This window comes from Ornithorhynchus anatinus, chromosome 15, assembly GCF_004115215.2.
Source record: "Ornithorhynchus anatinus isolate Pmale09 chromosome 15, mOrnAna1.pri.v4, whole genome shotgun sequence".
In the NCBI taxonomy this organism is placed as follows: Eukaryota; Metazoa; Chordata; class Mammalia; order Monotremata; family Ornithorhynchidae; genus Ornithorhynchus; species Ornithorhynchus anatinus.
The window spans coordinates 9,656,804-9,676,894 of record NC_041742.1 but is presented as its reverse complement, the minus strand read 5'-3'; the positions used below and the strand labels follow the sequence as shown (position 1 = coordinate 9,676,894).

Sequence of the window (20,091 nt, the reverse complement as noted above, 5' to 3'; positions counted from 1 at the left end):
GCGTTCAGCTACTGTTAAAAAAAAAAAAAAAAGAAAGAAAGAAAAGGCACTCTTCCTAGACATCCCACTGTGCACGTGTATTCTACCCCTGGACTGCTGAAATCAACCACATAGCCATCTTTCTATTTTCGTAAATCCTTTAAAGTGTTGATAATTTGCCATTCGTCTCCCCACTAAATGATTTGGTTATTACAAGACTTTGGGGTGCTGCCCTACCTGGAAAGATTGAGAGCCCAATTGGGACAGGGACCGTGTCCAACCCAATCATCTTGCATCTACCCCAGTGCTTAGTACAGTGCCTGGTACATAGTAAGTGCTTAACAAATACGACAGTTGTTATTATTATTATTATTACTTTAGTGTTCCTCTCCCTTAGTGGTCCATCAGCTCTCTGAGGGCAGGGATCGGGCTTACCAAGTCTGTGGAACTGTCCTCTCCCAAGCGCTTAGTTCAGTGCTTTGTCCAACACGATTTGCTGGTGTCCACCTCAGTACTTAATACGGTGCTTGGCCCATAGTAAGTGCTTTACAAATACCAAAATTATTATTATTATTGTTGTGTGTGAAGGGTAAGCACGCATCTTAGGGGCATTTCTTTGTACTCCTCTGGTTGTTCTACCACTACAGTCACTTTGTAAGGCTTTGTAAAAGAAATACTTAAAGGAACCTTTTTATGGAACTTAAGTGCTTTATTTGTGCTAAGCACTAGTGTAGGTACAAGATAATCAGGTTGGACACAGTCCCTGTCCCTTATGGGGCTCACAATCTAAGTTGGGGGGGAATCCAGGTATTTAATCCCCATTTTACAGATGAGGCGCAGAGAAATGAAGACAAAGGATTCTTGAGCTGGGATTCTCTGTCCCAGTTCCTCTGACCCTCGAGGCCTGTGCTCTTTAGTTTCCAATTTTAAAAATCTTGTAAAACTTTGAAGTCTGTCTTTTTAAAGGATCTGTCCCTTTGCCAAACGTGATCACCCTTTACTGCCCCAGCTCAACTCAGTGTTTTGCATTCTAATAAATTGGATTTTTACAAAAATAGTCCCACTTTCAGTTCTGGCTAGAGAGACAGAAGTCATTAGTGCTGAGACGACCCATAGATTCCAAGATATTTTTTCCATCTGCAGCTTGATTGGCCCCAGGCCGACACAGCCCACGTGCCCTAATCGGAGAACTGTGGAGTTCTCTAGAGAAGCTCTCGGAACCACCTCTAACCTGAACCTCCAGCTAGAAGGGACATTTTGGTGGTTTAGTTTTGCCGTGGCTCTGAGACAGGATCTCTCAACTGTCAGGTTTTTTCAGTTTGGCGATGGAAACCATGAGAGGAAGCCAATGCTGTCGGACAGTAAAAATGTATAAATGACGTAAGTGTTGCATTCAACATGCTAAGCCACACAATGAAGTGCTTATTTAAGAGAGAAGTGGCCGAGTCTAGTGGAAAGAGCACAGAGTTGGGAGTCAGGAGACCTGGGTTCTAATCCCGGCTCTGCCCCTTGCCTGCCGGGTGACCCTGGGCAATCTCCGGGCCTCAGTGAGTCATCTGCAGAATGGTGATTTAGTGGTGATGTGGGACATGAACTGTGTTCATTCAGTCATATTTATTGAGCACTTACTGTGTGTGGAGCACTGTATTAAGCAGTTGGGAGAGTACAGAGTAACAATTAACAGACCCATTTCCTGCCTGCAATAGGCTTACAGTCTGGAGGGGGAGACAGACATAAATATAAATAAATTGCTTGGGTCTAACCCGATTATCTCGTATCTACCCCAGCCCTTAGTATAGCGCTTGGCATATAGTAATCACTTAAGAAATACCATTATCATTATTATTAGTGATTTCTGGACAGGAGAGCTGACGCAAGGCCAAAAAGACTGTAGCTTTAACTTCCACTTCCAGTCACCTTGGAAACCGATGACCTCATGTAAGTTTTGAGAAGCAGATGACATTAACATCTGATGAGCTGGGTTTTCACTTAATAAGCCTTTCATGAAAGAAAGGCCCCAGTGCCAGATATGCCCCCTCCCACCCTCTGCCCCCTGACCCGAAAATGAACTCAGCAGGGTAATGGGGCTCATTATCAATACAAATGGACGTCTTGAATGAGGTAGGAGACGCCAGCAAGGCCTTCAGTTCACACAAAGTTCAGCGGAGCAACAAAACACAAACAAACATGTCCAACCCCCGGGATAATTGGGGGCTTTGCCTGAAGGCTCAAGGCCCCTCTCAGCCGAGGGCTTTGTTGCCCTGGTTATTTGTGCAAAATCTGCCACAGAAATGATTGAATTTGGGTGCGCTATTAGGGCCATTTAAGAGGAAGTTTGAAACACGCAGCTCTCTGACGCTTTGCTTGAAACAGTGGAGTTAAGTTGGACTCTTTAGGTCCCTTTCCCAGGGATGAGACTGCTGGCTCTTCTCCTCTAGACTGACAGCCAGTCAACTGTATTTATCGAACACTTAGTGCAGAGCAAGTGCTTGGGAGGGTACAATATAACAGTCACATTTCCTGCCCACAATGAGCTTACAGTCTAGAGGTCCTTACTGGCAGGGATGCCCCTTGTAATAATAATAATAATGTTGGTATTTGTTAAGCGCTTACTACGTGCAGAGCACTGCTCTAAGCGCTGGGGTAGATACAGGGGAATGAGGTTGTCCCACGTGAGGCTCACAGTCTTCATCCCCATTTTACAGATGAGGGAACTGAGGCACAGAGAAGTGAAGTGACTTGCCCACAGTCACACAGCTGACAAGAGAGAACAGTGTGGCCTAGTGGATAGAGCTCAGTCCTGGGAGTCAAGAGGACCTGGGTTCTAATCCGGGCTCCACCACTTGTCTGCTGTATGACCTTGGGCAAGTCACTTGACTTCTCTGGGCCTCAGTTACCTCATCTATAAAATGGGGATTAAGACTGGAGCCCCATGAGGGATATGGACCATGTCCAACCCGATTTGCTTGTGCTTATTGTGGGCAGGGATTGTCTCTATTGTTGTATATTTCTTTCCCAAGTGCTTAGTATAGTTCTCTGCACACAGTAAGCACTTAATAAATATGATTGAATGAATGAATCTACCCTACCGCTTAGTACAATACCAGACACATAGAAATTGCTTAATAAATACCATAGAAAAACTGGGTTGTACTGTCCTCTGCTAAGCTCTCAGAACAGTGGTCTGCACACAAAAAATGCTCAGTAAATATCCCTGACTGATCGATTGAGGCTAAGGTTATGGTAGCCAACAGAAGTCAAACAAGGAGAGGAGTGGTAGGCTGAGGAAAAGCCCCAAGAGAAAGACCTTGTAGGCAGTAGGTACTAGGCCAGAGATTCAGAGCCTGGCTCAGGGAGCCGAGGAGGGCACAAACAGGGAACTGAGAGGCGAGAGAAGCCAAGAGGAATGATCCCTCGGGTGATGGGGGAGGAGGGGGTGGTCCCCTCTGGGCACGGATGCTCCACGTTGCGAAGGTTGAAAAACTCTGTGAAAATCTTCACGGTGCGGTGGTGTTGTGCAACTCAGAGACACGCTTTTCATTTCACTTGTTCCAAGCAACCTCTTTCACTATCGCCAGCAAGTTGCTACAGTTCTGGTACACCTGTGTGGCTCTTGAGGTCTGGGAACATAGTTTTACCCCCTCACTTTCCTGGGGCCCCTGGGCAGAAATCCCAGCTGCTTTCTGGGAACATCCCCAAAGAGGCGGCCCAGGTGAACCGAAAACCCAGTGGGGATGGTCGAAACTGCCTCGCTGGCGCTGCCTCTTTTCCATTTCATTGGAACCGAGGAAATCTCATGTGCTTGTGTGTGTTTCCTCCCTGGCAATCAGGCCAATTTTATGCCCTTTGTAGTTGGACAGGAGGGCTGACACTCTCCTATCTGGGTTTGAAAACTCACTAATTGAAGTAATTACAATTCTAGCATCATTAACTTTATCACACAGAACTCCCTCCTGAGGAGGAGGAAACATTCTCATTTCCCTCCTGGGGAAACCTCAGTCCACACCCCAGTGTAGGGGCGAGGGGGCCTGTCCCTTTGTGCACCCCGAGGTGCCTCTTGCTTATTCATGTGAGGAGCTGCATAGCATCCCTTCCCGTCGTGCACTTGGCCTAAGGGTTGCCACTAGCTTCCGCCTTCCCCCACAATGCTTTTTGCTGACAGGGCTCCTAGCAGGAGGCAGACCTAGGCATGAGCAGTGTGGCTTAGTAGAAAGATTATGGGCCTGGAACTCAGAGGACCTGGGTCCTAATCCTGGCTCCATCATTTGTTTGCCATTTGACCCTAAGCAAGTCACTTGCCTCCTCTGTGCCCCAGTTTTCTCATTTTTAAAAGAAGGCTCAGTGCCTATTCTCCCCCTACTTAGATTGCGAGCCTCACGTGGGATATGATTGTCTTGAATCTTCTCTACTGCTTGCTTAGTACAGTATTTGGCAGATAGTAAGCACTTAAATAACACAATGTCAAATATCTCCAGGGGCTATTTCAACTGAGAAGCTGCGGGGCCTAGTGGCTAGAGCCCGGGCCTGCCAGTCAGAAAGTCCTGAGTTCTAATACCGACTCCATCACTTATCTGATAGATGGCCTTGGGCAAATCACTCCACTTCTCTGGGCCTCAGTTACCTCACCTGTAAAATGGGGATAAAGACAGGGAGCCCCATGTGGGATATTGACTGTGTCCAACCTGATTGGCTTGTGTCTACCCCAGTGCTATCTCAGTGCCTGGCACATAGTAAGCACTTAACAAATTCCATGGGGAAAAAAAACAACAAAAAATAGGATTTAGGGGGCAGGCGTTGCTGGTGCATCTCAGGGTCTTGTAGAATTTGGGTCCATAATTCAGATTCTCCAGAATTATCCATTTCTCTATGACTTCCACCTCCACAAGTTTCTTTGCCTTGCAAGAAACCCCCGATGAGCTCTCTTTTAAGCCTCTTTATTAATGACCAATCCACTGCCTTTAATGGTCCACTGCCATTAGTATTCCATAATGCTGGGAATCAGGTTGACTAATTCATTATTTATTTATGAGGGCAGATCCCTTGAGTTTTGATTTGAGGGTTGAGTATTTTGAGGATTGAATAAATGATGAATATTTCAAGTAATTCTAAATGTGTTTTTGAAAAAGATTAAGTGCACTTAGACATTCCACATTTCTCACTACTCAAGTCTCCACTTGGGGACTATCACATCCTCCAATTATTTTAAAAATCCTAAATGAAAGGTGGCCCTAATGCCTGAAGATCTCCATTCCAAACTCTGGTGTCTGCCTGATTTTATTAAAAATAGCCCTGCCCCAAATCCAACATTCGTTTTTCATTTGGGTCCTCGCTCTACGCCTGAGTCTCTCAGATGTTGCTCTGCTCACATGCGAAATGGCTGTTCCGCTAAGATATTTTTTATTTGCGCTCATAAAGTGTTCCCAAGTTATGACACTTCCATCCATCCATGATGATGTGCTAAATTGACGCAGAAGGGGCTGGTAAACTCAGTGACGCAGAAGACAGAATAGAAATATGCCCTCTGTTGTCAGCAGAATCATCCCCGGGAGAAATTAGAGTGGCCCGAGGCTACATTTGTTCCAAATTTGAAGTTTCTCAGGTTAGAACTGGGGAATGTTGACACAGGAGTTGTAGAGTCACAAGTCTTTCCCACTATTAAGGTTGAAAGCATCTTTCGCCTCCTTCCAATAGGCAACATCTGCTACTAGTTTCCGTTCATTTAGAATTTTTACATATCTCAACTTATTGCATTCCCAAGCCAAATTGGAGGCGGTATTTCCCGGTCCTGGGTCCTGAAACAAATGAGAGACCCCCACCAGCTTCAGAAGGGCCCTGAATCGTGGCCAAAAGCCTTTCAAAGCAAATTGAACGTGGACTGGATGTTGAAAATATCCTCGTTCTGGTCACCCACGGAGCATGAGGGTCAGAAGGTGGGGGTGAGAAGGAAGCAGGGATTTTTGGAGGGACCTAGGATGGGAACTGGCTAGTTTCCAAAAGCGGCATCATCATCGTCGATGGTGTTTTCTGCGGGCTTATTGAGTGCAGAGCACTGTCCTGAATCCCTGGGAGAATCCCCTACAACAGAGCCTGAAAACCCCCACTGAAGGCATTGTCCAGTCTTATCCAAGGCCTGGGGTGAGCAAGGGAAGGAGTCCGGTTAGTAAAGGCCTTTGTGGAGTGCCCATGCCCAGAGTATGTAGGAGGGCCTCAGTTTCCCCACCTGTCAAATGGGGGTTCAATCATCCTCCCTCCTCCTTAGATTGTGAGACTTAAGTAGGACAAGGACCATGTCCAACCTGATTTATTGGAATCTACCCCGGAGCTTAACACACAGTGCTTGACACATAGAAAGTGCTTAATGAATACAAAAATAATAATAATAATCTGACACCTAGATCATGCTGTTTCCCAAGCCTTGAACTCCCTTCCACCCAGCAATTCCACCCAACCCCAGCTCTCCCCATCTTTAAGGCCCCCATAAAACCTCCGCCTTCTCCAACAAGCTTCCCGAGATTGATTCACAATATCCCATTCATACCACAGCCAGCACTCACCCATGGCACATAAATCATTTAATTCTTTCCTTAGCATTCATGTACCTATGTTTATTTTTATTTCAATCGATCAGTCAATGGTATTTATAGAGTGCTTTCTGTGTGCAGGTCACTGTACTGTACTAAATGCTTATTTTTATATTATTTATACACTCAATGAAACATTCAATTCCTTGCTCAGCTGTTCTGTGTTCATAATGCTTCCTGCTTATACTTGTTCTCCCTCCAGCTTTCATTATCTGTAAATAGTTTTTGTCTGTCTCCCCCACTAGACTGTAAGTTTAGGTCAGAAAGCGGTTTTCTTGCTACTGCCGAACCTTCCTCTGCTAAATTTTTCTTCTCTAGACTGTAAGATCGTGGTGGGCGGGGAACGTGTCTTCCAACTCTGTTATATTGTACTCTCCCAAGTGCTTAGTACAGTGCTCTGCACTCAGTAAGTGCTCAATAAGTATGATTGAATGAATGAAAGCACACAGTAAACGCAGAAGGGAGAAGGAGCCGGGCTAACTGGCGAGGCCTCATTGCCAGAAGTTAGACGTGACCCTTTGGGCAGAGCCCCGGACCACCACGTCCAAACTCCCTACCCTGTTCTCCCCTCCACCCCCCGACCCAGCCCAGGGGCACCTGTCAATCAATCCACTGTCCCGGCATTACCCTGTTCTACCATGGCAGTTAAGTGTGGGTGGAGAAGTGAAATGAACCAGGGTTCTTCTGGCCTGGGGGGAGAATCCTCTCAATATTGTGTATTTCTACCAAGTCTGTTGTAGTGCATTCTCCAAAATGCTTAGTACAGTGCTGAGCACACAGTAAGTGCTCAGTCAATATCTCTGCGCGAGTCTCTGCTGAACTAAACCAAGTTAGTTCATTCAGTTGTATTTATTGAGTGCGTACTGCGTGCAAAGCACTGTACTAAGTGGTTGGAAGAGTACAATAGAACAATAACCAGGTACAGTCCCTGCCCACAAAGAGCTTACAATTCAGAGGTGGGGACAGACATTAATATCAATAAATTACAGATATGTACATAAATGCAGTGGGGCTGGGACCAGGTTTTAGGATTTGGGGGGAAATACCCAGAAAAAAAAGTTTTTGTTTTTTCTTTAGAAATGCCCTGATTTTATCGTTTGTTTTTCCTTTAAAAAATACGCACATGAGGCACAGATCAGCAAAATCGGATCTTTTCCCTGGAAATGTTGCTGACTGGGGTGACCCGTAGCCAACTATTTTTCCTATGACCTGGAACTTTCTGACATCTCTTGCTTTAGACAACTTCTAAGATAAGAGGTAGCAATGATGCCAACAGGAAACCCTGTCTTCTGCGTGGTGAACAAACTTTCCTAATCAGATTGGCTGTTCCATCCGTCTGAACAGAAGTCATTTTCATATGTTGATTTATTTTGTTCCTGGGCCAGGTTTCTGTGTGGTGTGATTTACCTCGTGCTACCCTGATTGTCCGGGCCTTAATGTAAACCTCAAATAACTGCCATGACTCAAAAAGATGAGGAGAACACCCCCTCGGTCATCTTCTGGGTGATGTTGGGCAAGTCACATCACTTCTCTGGGCATCAGTTCCCTCATCTGTAAAATGGTGATTGAGACTATAAGCCCAGTGAGGGGCTCAGACTGTGTCCAACCTGCTTGTATCTCCCCTAGCGCTTAATACAGTACCTGAAGCATAGTAAACACTTAAGTACCATAAAAAAATCCAGACGAATTAATAATAATACTAAAATGACTGTAGAAACCAAAGCACTTTCACGGTAGTTATCCGATCTTTTCCTCACAGTATCTCTGTTGAGGTAAGGAGAGAAGGGCATTTTTGTCTCTGCTGTCTCTCTTCAGCCTCACATTCAGTTACTAAATCTTGCTGATTTTTCTTCCACAGTATTTCCCAAATCTACCTCCATCCTCTCCCCACAAATGATGATTAACCCGCTCGAACCCGTCGTCAGCTCCCGGCTGAGTAAGCCTCCTCACCAGTCTCCCAGCCTCCAGCCTCTTCCGTCTTCAGCCTATACTATGCTCTGCTACCCGGATATCTTTCTCAGGCATCATTAGCATATACTTCTCCATTCCTCGAAACCCTCCAAGGGTTTCCAGTCAATCAGTTGTATTTATTGAGTGCTTACGGTGAGCAGAGCACCATCCTAAGTGCTTGGGAGAGTATAGTATAACAGAGTTGAAAGTCACATGCTCTGCCCATAGTGAGTTTATAGTCTAGAGGGGGAGACAGACATTAATATAAATAAATGAATTATAAATTTGTACACATCTCCTTCCACATCAAACAGGAATCCTGACTAATGACTTCCAAGTTTGAAGCAGCCTAGCCTAGTGGATAGAACCTGGGCCTGGGAATCACAAGGACCTGGGTTCCAGACCCGGCTCTGCCACTTGTCTGCTGGGTGACCTTGGGCAAGTCACTTCACTTCTCTGTGCCTCAATTATCTCATCTGTAAAATGGGGATTAAGATTAGGAGCCCCAAGTGGGACAGGGACTGTGTCCAATCTGATTAGCTTGTATCTACCCCACTGCTTAGAACAGTGCCTGGCACATAGTAAATACTTAACAAATACTATTTTTTTAAAAAGTGCTTAGCCCAATGATCTGCACATAGTAAGCGCTCAATAAATACAATTGCTTGGCACAAAGTGAGGTTGATCCTCTCTGCCTTCCCTCAGCTCCCATTACAAGGCTCTGGACACGGTGGTTGTTGAGTGGTTGGGAGTGAAGGCCTTGTTTGTCTGACTTCTCTCTGACAAAATTCCTACCTCTCCTTCTGGCATCTGCCACTGGATTTCCAAGAATCAGAACTGTGTAGAGGAATGGCACAGGGATATATGGTGCTTTGACTTTGAAGTTTCTAAATTACACCCAGCCCAGGCTGAGAGCAAATCCAACTGTTAAGTAAACGGCGTTTACTTAACTTAGTCTGAAAATGGTCAGAGAAGGTGTACGATTGAGTGGAGAGACGAGAAAGGCAGGAAGAGGAGAAGAGGCAAGGTGAAGCAAGGTAGAAGGGTAGATTTCGTAAGTAGTATATTGATATTAATGTCTATCTTCCCCTCTAGATTGTAAGCTCACTGTGGGCTGCCAAAATATCTACCAGCTCTATCATCTTGTATTATCCCAAGCACTTAGTCCAGTGCTCTGCACACAATAAGAACTCAATAAATATCATTGAGTGATTAAGAGAAAGGAGGCAGGGAGAGAGGGAGGTGACAGAGGAGAGGGGAAAAAGAGATGGAGAGAAGGAAAGCTTGAATCATCACAGCCTGGGCTGTTCTAATTATCTGAATAGTGAAAACATTCATCATCAACCCTTCAATCTTTATACAAAAGAGTGAACCGCAAAGGGCAGTGTACTCTGAAGCTTGAGGACCTAGAGTATTTATGTTCGGAGTAGCAGCTTTATTTCTGGACAAGGATCCATTTGCTCTCCAGATAACATTCGTACTGCAGCAAGGAAGAGAAAGCAGCCCCCAAACAACATAAACTTCTCTATGATGAGTAACAGGGGAAGGACTCAAGGGATAGGAGGAAATCATCTTATATAAAGTTGTAAGGCTGAGCAAAGCCAGAAAAAAAAAATGGCCTCGGAAATCATTCCAGCAAGCTGGCCATGGTTCCAAGTCACAATCTATTTGTGTGTTTGAAATGGAGTCCTCTCTTCTGCCGTGTAATCTGTGAAAATCAGATGGACAGACAAACACCAGCCTAATGCCAGATACTACTGCTTTGGAAGGCCGACAGCTGCATGATAGTTTGCTGTTTTTCTTTTCACCAGTTTGAAGCAGCAGCTTTTAAAAAAACGGGAAAGGCCGAGGAAGGTAATTTGATGTCTTGCAGCTTCCTTACTCTATTTGTATGTGCAGAGAGTTGTTGTATTTTTAATGGTATTTGTTAAATGCTTACTATGTGCCAGGCACTTTACTAAGCACTGGGGTAGATACATGATCATCAATTTGGACACAGTCTCTGTCCCACATGGGACTCACAGTCATAAACCCCATTTTCCAGATGAGGGAACTGAGGGCCAGAGAAGGGAAGTGACTCGTCTGAGGTCACACAGCAGGCAAGCAGCAGAGCCAGGATTAGAACCCAGGTCCTAAGGCAACTTCCAATGGTTGCATATCCACCTCCTTATCACACAAAGACTCCTCACCATCAGCTTTAAAGCAGTCAGTCACCTTGCCCCCTCCTACCTCACCTTGCTCGTCTCCTACTACAACCCAGCCTGCACACTCCACTCCTCTAATGCCAACCACCTCACCATATCTCCATCTCGTCTGTCTCACCACCAACCTCTCACCCCTGTCCTGCCACTGGCCTGGCATGCCCTCCCTCTTTAAGTCCCACAAACAATGACTTTCCCCTGCTTCAAAGCCTTATTGAAGGCACATCTCCAAGAAGGCTTCCCTGATTAGTCCTCTATTCCTTTTCTTGCACTCCCTTCCGTGTTGCCCTCACTTGCTCCCTTTACTCATTCCCCCCGACCAGCCCCACAGCTCTTATGTACATATCCGTAATTTATTTATTTATATTATCTGCCTCCCCCTCTAGACTATAAGCTCACTGAGGGCAGGGAATGTGTTTTATATGGTTATATTGTACTCTCTCAAGTACGTAATACACTGCTCTGCATAAAGTAAGCACTCACTAAGTAGGATTGATTGATGGATTAACTCCCAGGCCTGTGCTATTTCCAGTAGGCAATGCTGCTAATTTCTTTTTTTATTTGTGCTGAGCCCAGGCTATTTTCCATTTGTGTAATTATGTGCTTTTAAAAAAGTGACTCTAGTCACCCAGACAGTACCTTAATAATCAATCCATTGTTTTTACCGAATGCTTACTGTACTAAGTATTTCAGAGAGTACAATATAACAGAGTTGGTAGACACATTCCAGTTGGTAGACACACTCCCTGCCTAATAGTTCGCGATTTACCATCCTGATTATGATGTGTAGGATTTTTTCGATTTTTACAACAGCTAACTTTGGCCATAATGAAAAGCAGGTCAGACACAGTCTCTGTCCCTCATTGGACTCTTCCCTTTGCTCCAGTGGTTTACTGCTAACCCCTTGGGCACTCATTAATTCTCCCAACTCTCTGATCTAATAGCTTTGTCTCTATAGTGCTTGAAGCTTCTCCAGGATTTCCCATCTCCCAGGGCTCCAAACTCTAGGTTTCAAATTTTGAGAACAGCAGTGCCTTTTAATAACCCGATGTCTTAATGAATTAGCGATTTCAGGAGCTGGATTAGCACCCAGGTCCTTCTGACTCCCAAGTCCGTGCTCTATCCACTAGATCGGCTGCTTCTCCTAGTCCTGTCATGCGGAATGGTGATGATGAGTATTCCTCACATTTTAGTTAGAAAAAACTAAGGCTAAACTCCTAAGGATAAGTGCTTAAGGTAAAGTACAGCTGAGGCAAACACATTTCACTCAGAATGGTGATTTCACTCCAGTGCTTAGAACAGTGCTTGGCACATAGTAAGTACTTAACAAATACCATCACTATTATTATTATTATTAAAGCTGTCAGTCCTCTGAGTTACCATGGCAAAAAGGAAATCTTCCCTTGGGAAATACATCCTTCTCTCATGAATTAAACAGAGCTGCAACTCCAAATTGTAATTATATGTATGTCTGATGCAAAGACAAGGCCCTATTATCTGAAGTTGCAACCTAAATTTTAAGTACAAAGTTTGTAAGATTTAATCTAGACTCTGATTCCGATTAGCTTTAGAATCTTGGCAATTCACTTTAACCGTTTGTGCCTCAATTTCCCATCTGTGTTGGAGATGACAGTTCTTAGTTCTCTTCCACTTGTGTCCCTTTTCATTAATGTTTGTACACTGATTAGAAATTTTTGTTCAGGAGCCAAGAGCGGGTGGATGTGTTCCCTCCTCGTGAGGACCTTAGAGATTACAGATTTTACAGATTGGGGAAATATAGAGTATAACGATATTCACATAAACTTTGAGGGGCACTGTGCTAAATGCTAGGGTAGGTACAGTGGGGGCAGCTCAGACACGGTCCTCGTCTATGTCTGTCAGGAACTCTTAGTGTGCACAGTAACCGCTCTCTTAGACTGCGAGCCCCATGTGGGACAGGGACTGTGTCCGTCCTGATCTTGTATCTATCCCACCACTTAACACGGTGCTGGGCACATAGTAAGCCCTTAACACTCAAACAGTCAATCAATCAATGGTATTTTCTGAGTGCTTACTTTGTACAGAACACGAAACTAAGTGCTGGTGAGAGTACTGCATCCCAGAGTTGGTAGACACATTCCCTGCCAACATCAAGTTGGTCTGCAGTCTAACAAATCAAATGAACAAATCCAAGGAGAAGCAACATGGCCTAGTGGATAGAGCATGGGCCCGGGAGGCAGAAGGACCTGGGTTCTAATACCAGCCCTGCCACTTGTCTGTTGTGGGACCTTAGACAAGTCACTTCACTTCTCTGAGCCTCAGTTCCTTCATCTGTAAAGTGGGGATTAAGACTGGGAGCCCCATGTGGGACACTGATTGAGTCCTAGCTGATTATCTTTTATCTACCCCAGAGTTTAGAACAGTGCCTGGCACATAGTAAGCCCTTAAATACCAATTAAAATAATAATAATAGTACTCATCATGGCCCTCTCTCCACCCTCCCTTTTCCCCTTCTCCCCTGCTCTGCTTCCATCCTTATCTCTTGCATTCCTCTTTTTTCTTCTTCTTTCCCTGTCCTCTCTTCCCGCCTTACCCTACAATTGCTCTGCACTTTCTCCCCTTCTCACTCCCTTTCCAAACAGTGAAGCAGGGCGGCTGGCTCCATATTTGTTTATATCAGGGGAAAGAATGTTATCTGAAAACGTAAAACCTGGAATTTTGAGTATAGAAATTGTGCTTTTAATTAGGCTATTGTTAGGGTTAACCAAATTGGTCAATTATGAAACTGTAGGCGCACCAGCTGTTTCTAAAGTCAAGTGAAGCAAGAGCCAGCTGTTGGAGCATTTTTACCATCTCCAAAATGTGACCTTTCTCAGTTTCTGAAAACATCCCAGCGATATTGGATTAAATTTAAAGTTGCAGAAGTTCATCCAGGGTCTGCTCTTCAAAGGGAAATTTCTCTTTTATCTCTGACCTCTTAGACCTGGGAGGAATTAAGCTGGACCAGGTGACTGGAGGAAAGTATTAAGGGCTTTAGGGTTTGTGGATTAAGATTTTCGTGCATTTCTTTAATATTTAAAGTTCCAGTTGTGGGCGGAGAGCAGGAACCTGGATTATGGGAGAAGCAGATACAACGCTATTGGTTTCCTGGTGGAGAACAGCTCTCCAAGTTAGATTAATGGCTATCAACGCAGGAGTGGAGAGGGAGGGAAATGACCAGGCTAGGGAATAGTGCTGTTAGGGAAATGTGAGAAATGATCAAAAGGACAGCGGAGGCAGTGAGAGTCAGCTTGTATTAACATTTATCCGAGAGGTAGACCTGTGTGGGTTTTGTGTGATAATAGCATTTATAAAAAGCTATTTTGTACCCAGATGTTATCAAAAACATCACATGGTGGTCTTTGTCCTTTCATAGTAGTGAATGGACTTGTTTTACTTCACTTACTCTTAACCTACAAAGTACCTTCTTCTATTGTAGAGATTGTTGAGTCTGTAGCAGAGTTCAATCAATTGATAGTATTTATTGAGTGCTTACTCTGTGCAGAGTGCTATCCTAAGCCCTTGGGAGAGAACAATAAAGTAGAATCCCATCCACATAGCATTTATGGCTATATCTATAATATATTTAGTCATATTAATGTCCGTCTTCTCCTCTAGACTGTAAGCTCATTGTGGGCAGGGAATATGTCCGTTTATTGTTGTATTGTACTCTCCCAAGTGCTTAGTACAATGCTCTGCACACAGTAATCAATAAATACGATTGCATGAATGAATAAGTAGGTAGAATCCCTACTTTCAAGGAGCTTACATTCTACTGCAGGAGGCAGACACAAAAAAAATGGAAAGGGAAAGGAACTTGAATGTAAGGATATCGGGGTCAAGGGTGGTGGGGGTGGGTGAGTTCCCAGATGCTTGGTGTTTGGGGGGAACTTAATGTGTAGTAAGCTTATATTGGTGCCTGTCTCCCCCTATAGACTGGAAGCTCGCTGTGGGTAGGGAACGCATCTGGTATATTGTTGCATTGCACTTTCCTAAGTGCTTAGTACAGTGCTCTGCACATAATAAGCACTCAATAAAAAAGATTGATTTTGAAAAAGGCTGTTTTTATGATATTTATTAAGTGCTTACTATGTGCCTTGCACTAATTAGGTTGCTCCCAATTCTTGTTCCACATGGGGTTCCCAGTCTTAATCCCCATTTTACACGTAAGGGAACTGAGGCCCAGAGAAATGAAGAGGCTTGCCCAAGGTCACACAACAGACAAGTGGCAGAGCTGGGATTAGAACCCAGGTTGACTCTCAGGCCCTTGATCTATCCACTAGACCACGCTGCTTCCCTTGCTTTTGTGGGACTATTTTCACTGTGGATGGATTCTCAAAACCACTTATGTGGGATAGGGAAGACACAGTAGATGATTTCACCCAGAACCCTCAGTCCCAGAAAGGCCCCACTTTCTAATCAATCAACAGTATATATGGAGCACTTACTATGTGCAGAGCACTGTACTAAGCGCTTGGAAGAGCACAATGCAAAAGAATAAACAGACAGTTTCTATGGTCACAAATAGCTGGATCCAACACACCAACATTAATTTCCTTTGACCTCCTTTTTTCATCAAAATCCCCTAGCCTTGCTTTGCCATTGTCAGTTTGCGCATCTTGATCACCACACTCACCCTTTTTTTCCCCCTTTCTCCAGACGCACCATCTGGAACCACCGAGTCCGGTTTCTAGAAGAGAGAGCTCTTCGACACTGGCCTTCTTTCACCATCTGGAATGCCGGCAAGCAAGGCAGGAAGCTCTACCGAAGCCTGACCCCAGCTAACCAGAAGAAGGTAGGAACCCTGAAACTGAGAGGAATCCATTGTCTATTTGTAGTTCTCCTTAAGCTCTAGTGAGTGTGTAGCCTCATGATTTTCAAGCATTTCTCTGGTTTTCTGGTAAGCAGGTTAGCTGTTATTTTGATAGGTAGGCAGGTAAGCCTACACTATTATTTTTTTTAAAAAACCCAACAACATAAATTTCAAGCACGGCTGGCTGAAATAAGCACTTAATGCTGTCCAGATTGCTGCTCATGATATGTGCTAATTTCATCCCAACTCCGTGGAGGTGGAAGTGGAGATTTTGTTGGTCTCGGGGCTTTGGGAAAGGCTGAAGGAAAAGTAGCAATTCCCAAGAGGGTAGTGTTGACACCATCCATGGCAAGAAGTGGAAGTGCTTTGATAAAGGCAAATAAAAGACTAGAGAAGCAGCGTAAACTAGTGGAAAGAGCACAGGCCTGGGAGTCAGAAGGATCTAGACTCTAAGCCCGTCTCCATCAGTTGCCTGCTGTGTGACATTGGGCAAATCACTTCACTGCTCTGGGCTGCAGTTCCCTCATCTGCAAATTGGAGATTCAAAGTCTGTATTCCCTTCTACTTAGACTGTGAGCCCCATGTGGGGCCCGATTATCTTTTACCTACCCCAGGGCCTCGTACAGTGCTTGGCACTTCACGCTTAACAAATACCTCAGTTTTCACTATCATTATTATTATTCTCATCACCATTATTATTATTACTTGGTAAGCACTTACCACCTGCCAAGCACTGTGCTAAGAGACAGGGTAGATACTAGGTAATCAGATTGGATACAATCTCTCTTCCACATGGGGCTCACAGTGGAGAACAGGTTTTTCATCCCTCTTTTACAGATGAGGAAACTGAGGCCCAGAGAAGTAGGGACTTACCCAAGGTCACTCAGCAGTTGAGTGGGAGAGTGAGGATTAGAACCCAAGACAGCCTGATCCGTGTTTTTTCCACTAGGCCATCCTGCTCTTCCTACAAAACATTTGACAACACTGCTCTCTGTCAGTGAGGCAATCAAGTCGACTGCTAGTCTTAAAAGCCCAACTAAATTTCTCACATATCAGTGAGGCATAGATGACTGACTTCCATTCTTTAGTCAGCAATAAACTCGATAACCACATCCGCAAATCTCGGGTCTTTCTGGCGGTCCTCAGCTCGGCTGAGTCCGCATCCCTCGGCCCTGATGGATTTAAGCAAATTTAAGCAAAGGGCCTCTGGGGGCCCAGCACTCTACCGAGTTTCCCTTCTTTGACAAACCTTGACCAAGAGTTTTCTCAATTCTCCTTTACTCCTACTTAGCCATAAAGGACTGTGGAGGAAAGGAGGAAGAAAGGAGGAGGGCATGGGGGTGGGGGTAGGGGCTAATCCTAATTAGATATTGACATCACATATGAAGGAACATCTGAAATAGAAAATCCCCAAATCATTAGTGGTGTCTCAATTGTAATCCACGGCCGTTTTAGCTCTTTACTCTCGATCCGAGGGCAACTGACGAGTCTGGAGAACAAATCCTTATTCTGATGTTGCAAGAGCCACCTGCTCGTGTCAGTTATTCCTCTCCCGACGCGTATCCGGTGCCCCAGACAACACATCAGCAGAGGGAGGCTCCATTCTGTCCCAGAAGGCGGAAGTAGGAAAGGGCTTATTTGCGGTGTAACCTACTGCCTTTGGCCGGAGGATGGAGGAATGGTCTCGTCCTTTGACAGAGCAGATCGGCTCTGCCCTCCCTTGTAATTGGCTTCGCTAGCGTGCTTCTAATTAGTCGGAATGCACGCATTCCTTCCAGATGACCTTGACAGAACATTCGCTTGGGCGGGACTGAGGGCCATGATATTCGCTTGCTTCTAAGAAGGATGCAATTAAGGGTATTTCAGTGTGTTTTATTGGAGTGAAGAAATGCCGCTTGGAGCATTGGCCTTTTCAGTACTGAACAAGACACTTGGGGTGCCCCCGCAAAGTCAGCCTGGTAGGCTTCGTCTGGCTGGATGGGTTGAACTAGCCGGGGTCGTGTTATATGACTGACGGGCTTCAGTTGAGAGTCTGGGGTCTGCAGAACTGTGCTGGGGCAGTCTGTTGATCAGTCGATCCATCAGCCGTCACTGATCGATTGCTTGCTATGTGCAGAACCCCTTACTTAGCGCGTGGGAGAGTTCATTACCGCAGCATTACCAGATATGTTCCTTGCCCATAACAAGCTTACAGTCTAGAGGAAGAGACAGACATTAATATGACTAAGTAATTTAGAGCATAAAATGTAAAGATATGTACGTAAGTGCTGTGGGGTTGGGCGTGGGGCGCATATCAAATGTCCAGACATCACAGATAGAAGTGCGTAAACAAAGCAGATGGAGACACAGACAAGCCCGGGAAAAGAGGGCTTAATCAGGGAAGGCCTCTTGGAGAAGATGTGACCTTAATAATGCTTTGAAGGTGGAGGGAGTTATTGAGCACCTACTGTGTGCAGATTACTGTACTGAGTACTTGGGATAGTGAAGTATAACACTATATCAAGGCATAGTTTCTTGCCCACCATGAGTTTACAGTCCAGAGGGGGAGAGAGACATTAATGTAAATAAATTAGTATCTATTAGCGTTCCAACTTACAGTGGCCATCCAAGTTCACTGGACTCCCCTTTTTTGTGTGTTTTTTTTAAATGATATTAGATAAGCCCTTACTTTGTGCCATATACTGGATTAAGCGATGGGGTAGATACAAGATAATCAGGTTGGATACGGTGAGTGTCCCAAATATTGCTCACAGTCTTAATCCCCATTAAAGTAAATGAGGTGCAGGGAAGTAGAGCAACTTGCCCATTGTCACCCAGCAGGCAAGTGGTGGATCTGGGATTAGAACCCAGGTCCTACTACTCCCAGGCCTGTGCTCTACCCACTAGACTATGCTGCCTCTGGGGCAGCATGATCTTTACTTCTCAGGGCTCAGGCAAGATGGAATTGTATTGTTTTCACAACGTGCAGGCAATGAGATGAGAAGTATCATAGAAGTGCAAAATATCACAATCAATCAATGGTATTTTTTGAGCACTTACTGTGCAGAGAGCACTATACTAAGCACTTGGGAGAGTATAATATGTGTTTCCGCAGTTGTTGTTATTCATATTCAACCCCCAGTCCTTGCCTGTAAGTTCGGTTGCCAACCCTGATATGGTCCCCAGGAAAAGTTCTGGTTTAGAACTCAGGCAGTATAAGGATAAATAATAATTAGAATGCCAATTATGGGACTTGTTATGAGCTTACTCGGTGCTAAGCACTGTACTAAAATCTGGGGCAGATACCATATCGTCAGGTTGGAGACATTTAACGCATAAAAGTTTCTCATGTCTCCTAAATTGCTTCCCTGCACTAAATTTTATTTGCACTCATTTTAATTTTACGGTGGAAACTGCCAGGTTGGAAACGGCTAATCTCCAAACTTCAGTCGGTTTGTCTTTTTAGCCACACTTCCCTGTGAACGCAAGTTGCAAGTAATTTTTGCTTCATCTGTTCTAGTCATAAACTCATTAACTGCTATTTGGAGGCTGGGAGAAGGGATTCATCCGTTATCTTTACAGACTAATCTGAAAGATTTAGTATAGTTTAGATTGCCGTTCCCGGCCTTAGTGTACAGTGCACACAGAGTAGACAAGCAAGTGTAGCTGGTTTACACCACCGAGACCCGAAAGAAAGATGATATCGGCTTCTTCCTCCAGGGGTTCTCATCGTGGAGGAGAAGTGAGAGCAGACGGGAGAATTTATGGCCCAGAGTTTAATTTATGATCCATAAAACACACATTGCTTCCTTGTGCCAAAACACAGGAAAGCCGGTTCGGCGTGGTTATTTTGTCTTTAGCGTGTTTTGGGTTTTTTTTTTGTTTTTTTTGTTTTGCGGCGTTCATGGTGTGTGAACCACCATAGACAGGTTTGAGGCACAGTATTAATTGGCAATAACTCACTGTGACATTCTTTTCCCAGCAGACTGAGAACAATAGTGAAAACTTTACTGGGCTCAGAACAGATGGACAAACAGATCTGAAAAGATCTGCTTGTACCCAAGGACTGTGAAACGTTGTGACAGGTGACCCTCTCCCCTTCCTCCCCAGCTTTAAGAGCCATGAGAGGCTCATCTGTCTGACTTCAGGGGCAGCCTGGAATCTCCTTCCCGTCCCCCCAGTTTAACCCCTCCCTAGATGGTAAGCTTGTTGCAGGTAGGGAACGGGTCTGCTTATTCTGTTGTATTTATGTGGCGCTCTCCCAAGTGCTTAGTATAGTATTCTGCACATAGTAAGTGCTCAGTAAATACCATTGATTGACCACTGATTGAATTCTGATTTCGGCTTTGATATTTGGAAATGTTAAAAATGGGATCCTTTAGTAGAGAGTTATAGAACTGTTAGGCGAGGTACCTTGCCCATCCACATTACTCTTTAAGTTCTTATTTTCAGCCACCTTATCTATGTTTCCCATTTGCAGGTTGTAGTCGGGATTAGGGTGGCCACTGAAAGAGCTAAAGAATTCCAGATCCCCCTGGCCAGTGACATTCCTACGACCAGCACTATTTTA

The 20,091-nt window shown here is 44.7% G+C and overlaps 1 protein-coding gene across 6 annotated transcripts in view; it reads left to right on the top strand.

Moving 5' to 3' along the window:
- The window catches only part of B3GNTL1 (UDP-GlcNAc:betaGal beta-1,3-N-acetylglucosaminyltransferase like 1), a 255,370-nt gene that overhangs the window by 215,939 nt on the left and 19,340 nt on the right, over window positions 1-20,091 (top strand). For all 6 annotated transcript variants that reach the window (XM_029080078.1, XM_029080079.2, XM_039914223.1 and 3 more), the window contains one exon: window positions 15,389-15,524. In XM_029080078.1, the coding sequence (XP_028935911.1) occupies window positions 15,389-15,524 (136 nt within the window). The remainder of the gene's footprint in view (window positions 1-15,388; window positions 15,525-20,091) is intronic.